Genomic DNA, 10,571 nt, shown 5'->3' with positions numbered 1-10,571 from the left:
TCAAGGTCAAAGTTTGCAGAAATTGCCCATTCTGAGCTCGTTTAGCTATACTAAATGTGTTGTAACTCTGCCCTGTTTGGCTACAAAGCTGAAATAAAGTTTATTGTGCAGGGAATTGAACAAGCTTTCCAATGATATGTAACAAGCCTACCTCTGGATAAAAAGAAAATATTGTCACTTAACCTTAAAAATCTCAAAACATGTCAGTCAAAAATCATGGGATAAATTTGGCACACCATGCTATACTCTAAAACATATGAGAAAATCAAACTCTCAAACTGGGACTGCAATGGGATCAGAAGATACAAACTAATATGTAATGACTGATAACGCCTGATTACAATGTACTAGGGCGAGTCAAAGTCCCTTAACACCCCTTATAAAATGGAAAGGTGTTATGCTGGGTACAATTGGTCATGATAGAAACATGTTAGGCCCAGGGCAAACCATAGTTGTGTGTGCCAAGTGGAGGTCCACCACATTGAATTAAACTCGTTAGTAATAAATATGAGAAATGCATTGGATAAGGTTTTTCACATCTAGCCCAAACTCTCTTACAGGTCACGGGCCTTGAAGTTGGTTCTGTGAAAAATGCAGTTTGTCTCCAAAAACAGCCCTCCCTTTCAAGAACCCAACTAAAAAAGGACCCATTTCCCAATCTTTCTGTGCAGATTTCATTGTGGCTATAAATTTGAAAACAGGCTGTCTGATAATGGAATGATAGACAATATCAAAACGTTGTGCAAGTTCACAGATACAAAGTTTGCAATTTGCTTTGGAGCAAATTATATTTCTTTCTTTATTTCAGAATTCAAATTACATGTTTGTACAATGCAAAGATGTGCCATTTATATCTGGAAGTTACTGTGTTTTATTTGTATACAAATAAAATAAATTGACAAATCCAAATTTGAGCAAATATTTGTTCACTAAAATTACTTTTAATTCCAAGTATTTTGATCTAAACAAAGTACTATTGAATAGGAAAAACAGAAACAAAGCAACATGAAATAATCCAAATGATATTCACAGTCAATGCCAGACAAGATGTAGAAAAACAAACAAACAAAAGCATTGTTGTACATTCATGCATTAATGTTTTTAACTAAACATTTGTTAAATTCTCATTGCTCTGATGTATCAACATGATATTTAAAAGAATCAGTAATAAATAAACTACAAAATTAATTGCAAAAACTATTTCTTGCATCATTATATTTTATGCCAACAGCTTATGATGTCATGCCTATTATGTCATTAAATACTGCAGTAAAATTTCCCTTCCATACATATAAAAAGATTGGAAAATGCATATAATTAGGAGCAATATACACAGAAAAACACCAAAATACAACAATTGATTGCTTATAAGCTAAATTGTAATACTGTAATTATCACATTACTTAAATTAGTCATTATGCCTTACTTTTCTTTAAGCGAACCTTTTGTATATTTGTCAGAAATGCATCAAAGTAGAAAGAAAGAAGAAATGAGGCAGTCAGTTCAATCTAAATTAGCATATTTTACAATAAAAATTGTCAATATGCAGCAAAAAATAAACTTGCATTTAAAAGTGTGATTCTTTCATCCACATCTAATATGTAAAAATCTATAAGAAAATTTAATTATGCTTAATCTGAGGTTCCAAAAAACAAAAAACGTTCTGACACACAGCTTGGATCAATAATGTTATGAAGTAAATATAGTGTAGAGCAGAGATCGCCAAACTCATTGTACCATGGAGCTACTTTCCACATTTGAAAATTTATGGTGAGCTACCAAGTGTAGATTTATCTTTTTACAGGGCTGAGGAGATAGATATCACTTTGAACTGATACCCATTCAGATGCCAATAACATTACTGATTCCCACCGATACAGATACCTGAAAATTGTTCAAAATATTGATTTGTTTTTAGCAAGGGAGTATTCCACTCCATTTATAAGCATACGTTTACCACAGTTTCGCTTCAAAAGAATTACATCAAAATACCTGTTATGTATAGTTTTTCACAATGTTGGTGCAGCACTAGCATTGGCATCCACTCAGGCCAATTTTCTCATAACTTCTCTCATCTTTTCATGAAAGTAACATTTTTAAGACAGATGAACAATGCAATAACATTATTATGTTGCTTAAAATTCTATTTGCAATATTTCTAACTTGAAAATTTTAGTTCAGAGATCTAAATCACTTGACAAAATCACAAAAACCAATAGAACCAACAACGCAGCAAGTTCCAATGAGTGGCCACCGAAATTAACAGAACAATAATGAAAATCAGTTTTGCGAGTACATCAGCTCTCTCTATATATTTACTACCACATCTATAATTTCCCAAATTATGCAAAATATTATGCCACAAACTTCTATTTGCATCAATTCTAACTAGAAAATTTAAGATGTGAAATATCAAAAAATCTATTGAATCGATTGCTCTCATGTGGCCTGTCCAACAAAAATTTATCTCTACAGCTCAGGTAGTTCCTGAGCTACTGACAGTTGAGATGGAAGGATGGACATGATCATTAGGGAATGAATTTCTAGGTCCATACCTATTTCTTTTTGCTTCATCCTAGACATACGCTATTTAGAGAACTTTGTGTTTCATGTACACAGCACTCCTCTACTGAAATTCTATAGGACCTAAAATGCCTAAAAGCCCTATTTTGACCTGAAAAACACCTTTTAAACCTTTCGCGTAACTTTAAAAATATCACCATTAAGGTGGAATTTAAGGGTCATTGAAACTTGAATGATTTCTGAGCAGCAAAAGAAGCAATGCAAAGCAAGGGGTGTCTGCAAGGTGTTATGTGAAAGGTCAGTACTTGCTCTGGAAACTATAACTGCCCTAGTATAGAGGATGTTCATCAAGAAGAGAAGACCACTGCAAACCTGCATGTGGTTTGAGTTTGAGCTTTTTGAGCCCACTTTATGCACATATAGACTAATCGGGACTTGCCCTACAGTTTAAAGTGGGATCCACTGTGTGCCTCCACCAGGTATCAAACCCGGGTCCCCATGATTACAAGGCGACGACGCAACTACTGTGCCATCGAGATCCAAACCTGCCTTGGGAATCAGCATCAGTTGCATTTATGAAGTTTGCACAATAACTTCCAGTGGCATGGTTCTCCATGTAGTCATGGACGACTGGACGAACTTCACCAGAGAGAACATTGAAAAGTATATGCAAGTGCAGTGCTTCAAAATGTAATAAATATTTTGTATTGGACAAACTGTATATTTTATATAATCAAAGAATAGAATTCCTTGCACTGACAATAGTACCTTTTTTGTATACAAATTAAATCAAACCAGCTATTTCATAAAATTATTATTAATTATAATAAATTAATAGCTGTAATTATTAAACACCTAAGCATCCTAAAATAGAGTTTATAAAGTCCTAAATTCCTCTTTTTTAGCACCTATAAATCCGTTCCCTAATGATTACATAAAGATTTTTATTATTTCAGTTCTGCTCATTGCTATTCTAAAATCTCATATTTTTATTTTTAAAAAATGTTACTTCCTAAAGATTGCTGCCATCATGTACAGTGTGTAGCCACTGAAAATGTTCCCATGAGCTGCCAGTAGTTTGCGATTGACAGTTTGTCAATCCCTCCTGTAGTTTTAAATAATTAAGAAATTTGATTTGAATGTGGTAACAATACTCAACTGAAACAGCTTACTACCATTGAGGAGCAGTCAAATAATACACAGTTTTAAGTCAATCCTTCCATACTTAGCAAGCACATGATCTTTAATCAAACATACATTTGTATATTATAAATATAAAATTCTCCATTACATGTGGTATCCTATATTTCACCAAGTTCACTTGACTTCTTTGTGAATTTCTTTTAAAAATAGAAGCACTCACATGTTGGACATGGCAGTGTTAAAAGTAGGTACCTAACAATTTTAACTGTCCTACAGGAACTTACTTTCACACTTTTTAATGCAGCAGTGTACAACATGTAAGTGTTCTCATTTTGAAAATATTCCCAAAAAACCATGTCAACTTGGTGAAATATACCTTACCAGATTGAGAGAAGAATTTCACATTACGAAAATGGCATGTGGCACGAGTCAAGTGTCAATTTACATCTGGTATTTCTTTGTCTCTTGCACATACTCACACCCAGATACCAATTTGCAAAATTTATACTACTAGGTGAACACAATATTATGAACTCACTGAGGTGAAGTGGTACGCACCAAAATTAACAAAATGAAATTAAATTCGAACCCAAATTAACAAAAGTCACTCTACAATCTTATTAGAAAACAATTGAAGGAGGATGGAATTATTTCAGTCAGCAAATATTTAAGCTCACATCTTTCCAGGTTTGAGGCACTCTGTAACTGCAGTAATATGTTTCTGAAGAAAGATATGCTTCATTCAATCTGAGAAAATTCATACACCATTCACATTCAGATTCACCAAACTGCACCATACATCTTAGTTGGTTAAACTATTATGCTTTTGATGTACGTTACATGTGTGGTACATGACCATCTTGTGCACTTTATCACAAAATCATGTAACTACACTCTTCATATTATGATTCTCTCACCACACAGTATGAATTGCAAGTTTCCAGCATATTTTACACAAGATTGAATGTCATTTTAAAAAATAACAAAAATATAATCACAATACTTTCATTTCTATGGTGACCTTTACGGTTATAAATGAAAAACACTGTAATGCACCAAGTAATGTACATAATTATCAAAAGTTATTTCCACAAATCTAGTTACAACCTAATTCAGAAATTCACCAACTAACGTCTATCTCTGTAGCGTCTATCACGATCTCTCTCTCTTCTTTCACTTGTTCTTCGTAGGAACTCATCCACTGAACGATCATACTGGAAACAAGGCAAATTACTTATTACTCCCTTCACTATATATGTGAATGTCTTTTTAAAATACAAGTTTATTGTCTAACTTTACTGTGAGATTCAACATCTCAGGTCAAAAACAACACCTTTTGAAATAGTTTTCCAACTCCAAATCCTTCTTACATGACCAATGCACTATGACTTACAAAACACAGTTTTATAATTTAACACTAGTGGTGTTACCTTTTGTCTACTTCTATTTGTAAGTCTTTCATGAATTTATGAAGGACACTGTCCCATTATAAATTGATGCCTAGGATGCAGACAGTATGAGGGGAGCCTATTTTCTTAATTTCTCCTATTTGATCAACCATTTGAGTTAAAATTTCCTACATTATATGAAAATTCATCATCTTTAATGATTACAATGATGGTTGAAATTTTTAAATCTTGTTTAGTCATTTCATAATTTGAGCTCTGAGGTGAAGATATCAGTGAACAACAAGAGATTTTATGATAGAAGAATGCAACATAGTTATTAAAATTTTTGAAATGATAACTTGGCACATCATTTGACATTAATAATGGGTAATAATGCCTTTCTTACTCCAGTCAAGAACTGGAATACTTGGTTTAGAGCAGGGCATTTCAGCATGAACATCCCAATAAAAGTGACAGTTCCTTAAACTTTTAGTAGTGGGAAAAAATTAAACTGCAGAAAATCAGACTCAGAGCAGAGTACTAAGGAAGAAACAAAATAAAAATTTCCACATCACTATTCTTGACTTTTTTATCACTTATGTGCAATGCATGGAGGCATTCCGAATAAAAAATATTGAAATCACTTACACTATAGTTATAAAGAGAATAATTTATATTTTCAAAACTTTGGATACTTTGATGGTAGCATTCTCTCTCATTGTTAGTTATCTGAATATCATTTCAATTTCATGTTAAACCCTTTCCAGCATAGTGGTATTTTTTCTTTATCACCATTGATAGAGGACCTGCTGCACAGTGGTACATAATGTGTACCACTCACTTTGTAATTGTTCCTTACTGAATAGTGGTGTGAATAATGTACCATTAGGGAATGGCACCAAAAAGTACCATGTAGAACAGGAGACATCAGTAATGCAATTCAGAAAAAAAAAATCAAAACCAATAATTATAATTTAGAATCCAATACACCACAAACTCAAATACATAAATTTATGTTGACCTCAATTATGTTGTGCAACAAATGTCTATATTAATCCAAATTCTAAATGCCAGAAAGTGTATTTTGCATCATTTCATGACAAAATATAATAGTATGGTGCATGTTAAGCCTTTTGAAAACTCCTAACATGAATGTTACAATGTGTAATCTAAGTTCTATACTTCCATCAAATAACAAATGGCAAGTATAAATTAGAACACAATATTGTTATAATATTACGTCGTTCGGAAAGTAAGTTCCACTGATGAATACCGTGGCGCTGCAAGCGGGGCAGTGTGAATGCGCATGCGCCTTGTGTAGCCACAACCTTGATGAAGTCCAGACGTCAGTCTGAGGCAAGTTGGTCAGGAGAGTAGTGCGTAGTGCGTTGTTGTTATGTTTTGGACAATCCAAACTCCCGCCACGTGTGAGGTGCGGTCCGTGATCCGTTTTCTGGATGCACGTAATGTTCCAGCTACGGATATCCACCGTCAGATTTGTGAGGTGTATGGAGAAGGAATAATGAGTGCTTCAATAGTAAGAAGATGGGTGAGACGGTTTCGAGGTGGACGGGTTAGTGTTCATGATGAAGAACGAAGTGGTCGACCGTCTGTTGTGAATCCCAATTTGGTTTGGTTTAGTGGAAGAGCAGATTAGGGAGAACAGACGATTCACTTTGTCTGAGCTGTCATTAGAGTTTCCACAAATCTCCAGAACTGTGCTGTATGAAATTGTAATAGTAAATTTGAAATTTCGCAAATTGTGTAACCGTTGGGTCCCTCACCAGCTCTCCGAAAATGCCAAAAAGAAAACAATGGGAAGTGCATTAGCTTTTGAAACGGTATAGTGAGGAGGGGGAAGAGTTGTTGGATCGGATTGTGACTGGAGACTAGACATGGGTTTTGCATGAAACCCCAGAACAGAAACGAAGCACCATGGAGTGAAGGCATTCCGCGTCACCGCGGAAAACGCAACCAAAACCAAAGCTTACGAACAAAAAAAAACATGTGCATCATGCACTGTGTTTTGGGATAGGCATGGAGTATTGCTTGTGGAATTTATGGAGCGTGGACAGCACATCAATGCCGAAACCTATTGTGTGACACTTCAAAACCTGCATCGTGCAATACAAAACAAACGACGTGGCATGCTCAGTCGGGGTGTCATTCTCCTCCACGACAATGCTCGTCCGCATGTGGCAAACGCAACTCAGGAACTCCTGACGACCTTCCTTGGGAAAAACTACCACACCCCCCTTACAGTCCTGATCTTGCCCCATCTGATTTTCATTTGTTCCTCCACCTTAAGGCATTCCTTGCTGGAAAACATTATGGTACTGACGAAGAACTGAAACTTGCAGTTTCCCAATGGTTCTCCATTCAGGCGGAAACGTTCTATGATAGGGGTATAACGAACTTGGTATCTCGCTGTGATGCGTGCTTGAATTCTTATAGCGATTATGTGTGAATGTTGTACCATGTATATATTCTCACCCCTATAAAGATCATGATATTACTATTTATATTTTTCATTTTATGGCATGATGGAACTTACTTTCCGAACGACGTAATATTTCATCCAATCTTCTTACAACTGAAAATAATTACTACATAAAAAAGGGTTAAATCTAAGTCATCTTGATTACACTTAGAAAAAGTCAGGATTAGGAATCAAAGCAATCTATTACACTTACTGAACGTTTATCCGATCGACTAGAACGAGGAGGAGGATATTCTGGTAGAGGTGGCCCATCGTAATATCTGGGAGGTGGTGGCAATGAATCAAAAGGCAGCTAAAAAAGAAATAATCATGGAGTGTGAAAATTGTAAGATAGTACAGAGTTTATGAAAGGGGATGAATTTTGTATCGACCTTTCATGTTTGATTTAAATAGATTCGTGCAATAAATTTTCAAGCACATGCAAATTTTGTACTTTCTGCAGAAAACCTAACTCACAGAGAGACAAAAAAATCACCCTTGCATCCTGAACTGCATTCCCTGATTGGCAAGAAATGTTATTTAAACAAAGATTTATACACTTTGTAAAGAAAAAATAGTATCACTTCATAATTTTTAGTTTCTGGCATTTCGCTCCCATGTTTTCAGTTGTTTTATTGATTACATTTGACTTGATTTATTTTCCTGTTAAATAATATATCTGTTGAATACATATTTATTATTTAAGCCATGGTTAAGTACGAGGCATATTTTTAAAGTAAGTTCCGTTTTGCAATTAGACCGCTGTAGTGCTGCACTCGCCGTTTCGCACATGCACGCTGAGAACCTGCATCTAGGGGCTTGCCACAGATGGCAGTACGCAACCGTTCACCCAAGTAGACAGTTGTTCAGGTGTGGTTTCAATGCCTCAGACAATTGGAAGGCCCGCGGAGTGTGAACTACGCACTGTGAGGGCATTTAAAGATGGCCGTACAAACGTGCACGACGAGGGACAAAGTGGGCGACCGTCCGTCATTAACGATGACCTGATGCAGCAAGTTGATGAAAAAGTGCACGAAAACAGACTCTTTAAGATTTCATCTTTATGTACGGAGTTTCCGGAAGTGTTCCTGCACTTCAAGAAGCACCTTGCCAGTCGGCGTTTTAACGCAGATGACGACGTGAAAACGGCTGTGCAGCAGTGGTTATCATATCAGGCGGCCGATTTCTATGAAGATGGCATTCAGAAGCTGGTCATACAATATGATAAGTGCCTTAATGTAGGTGGCAATTATGTTGAAAATTAGATGTAGGCCCAGGCTTTCATGTAAAAATAAAATTATTACAACATGTGTACTTGTGTTTATGTAATATCAAAACAGAATTTACTTTAAAAATATGTCTCGTATATGGAGTACTTTGCAGAACTAATAACAAAATTCTGTGGAACATATACACACAAAAACAATTTTTGCAAATAGATAGACTGATCAAAGATTGTACATGTATCACAATCTGTCAGTTTGTAATTATAGTATGTAAATACATTACTAAAGTGGAAATCATAGAACTTAAGACCTTCTGTAAACAAAAGCATGTGTACCCTAACAGTGTTGCCAACTTATGAAAATAAAATAATCCACATAGCTTACAAGGTGCAAAGACATTCCATTTGTCAACTGATGTGGAATAAGCAGGATTTCACTGATGACCTGTTGGAAGTTAATGTACATATGTAAAAATGAAAAATGAAAATGTGCTTCTTGCCTGGTGGCTGACTTTTGGACTCGCCACCAAAGTTTTCTGTTTCGGATCTCGGCATGTGTATTAATTTTCAGTGTCCCTTCATCAGTTTCATCTAATGATCAATCATCATCATCCTCAGGATTAGCCAAAAGTGGAAGAAAAATTATTCTAAAAAAACAAAAGTCAAATACAAAATTTACATCTTATCCCCCAGGAGGTAAGATGGTTCCGTACCAAAGGAATAATTTTTATCTCATCCTTTACTAAAAAAAAAAAAAACCTTGCTAGAAAAATGTGACAGATAAATGAGGTTTTAAAACTGGGGTTTCTTAATTAAATTTATTTGGTGTTTCAAAGTGTTATGATTTATTATTATAGAATATAGATAATGAAAGTAAGCTAATACATATGATTCGAATGAAAACTAATTTGGAATTCAAATCCATCTCGGTACCTAATGACAAATGTGTGTGTCACTACGCGGTCGATCTACACCTCAATGTCACACATTCCAGTATTCTCCAGTGTACTTGAACGTGTGTAAAGTTACATCATCCAAAAATACACTCGTATGTCTTTTTACCCTGTTCATAAATGCTGGGTTATGCAGCAAAGGGAAATTAAAATGGCAGCTCAGTGAAGCATTGTTGCGGGCAAAAAAATGGGAAAAGAAGATGGTAGGATGCACAAATACCAGGTGTCCGCATTGAAATGCCCTAATTTCAAATACTTATATTAAACATAATATACAGGCAAGAACAGTGTGGTAGGTCGTATATGGTAGCTTACTGTGGAAATTTTAAATAGGTAATGAATAGTAAGGATCTGTTTATTTTGTATCGTTCCAGGGGGTGAAAAGTAAAAATGACAACTGATGCTGAAAAAGCGTTGGGAGGACTGAAGAAACTCTTCAACAAAAGAAGACAAGAGAATGAAGCAGCAGTGGGGGCAAGTTTTCGGGTGGCTCACATTTTGAGTAGAGGCCAAGCCATTTTCTGACGGCAAGACGGTAAAAAAGTGTGTGCTAGCTAATGTGAAAGAAATGTGCCTGGAAAAGCAAAGTGTTGTCGAAACTGTCAGTCTTTCTTGCGGGACTGTTACGTGACGAGTTGAAGATTTGGAAAGCAACCTTCTGTAACAACTGCAGAGCGCAGCTAAGACTTTTCAGGTGTTTTTGATTGCGGCTGAGGAGTCTACAGATATCAGTGACACTGCCCAACTATTAGTGTTTATTCAGGGTTCAAACAGTGCATTGCAAATTACTGAAGAACTTGGTGCAATGCAAAGCATGCATGGCACAACCACTGCTGAAGATTTGTTTCGAGACGTGTCTG

At 35.6% G+C, this 10,571-nt stretch overlaps 1 protein-coding gene across 2 annotated transcripts in view; it reads right to left on the bottom strand.

The window, feature by feature from the left end:
• Nucleotides 1-769: 769 nt before the first annotated feature.
• LOC145983954 (uncharacterized) overlaps nucleotides 770-10,571 on the bottom strand; it is a 69,737-nt gene continuing 59,935 nt past the window's right edge. For both annotated transcript variants that reach the window (XM_083117158.1, XM_083117159.1), the window contains 2 exons: nucleotides 7,748-7,846; nucleotides 770-4,880 (listed from right to left, as the gene is read on the bottom strand). In XM_083117158.1, the coding sequence (XP_082973284.1) occupies nucleotides 4,794-4,880; nucleotides 7,748-7,846 (186 nt within the window). In that variant the 3' untranslated portion in view covers nucleotides 770-4,793. The remainder of the gene's footprint in view (nucleotides 4,881-7,747; nucleotides 7,847-10,571) is intronic.

Source organism: Lepisma saccharinum, chromosome 2, assembly GCF_977018435.1.
Source record: "Lepisma saccharinum chromosome 2, izLepSacc3.1, whole genome shotgun sequence".
NCBI classification, from domain to species: Eukaryota; Metazoa; Arthropoda; class Insecta; order Zygentoma; family Lepismatidae; genus Lepisma; species Lepisma saccharinum.
The sequence above is the reverse complement of the archived record's forward strand: the minus strand, read 5'-3'. Positions and strand labels throughout refer to the sequence as shown.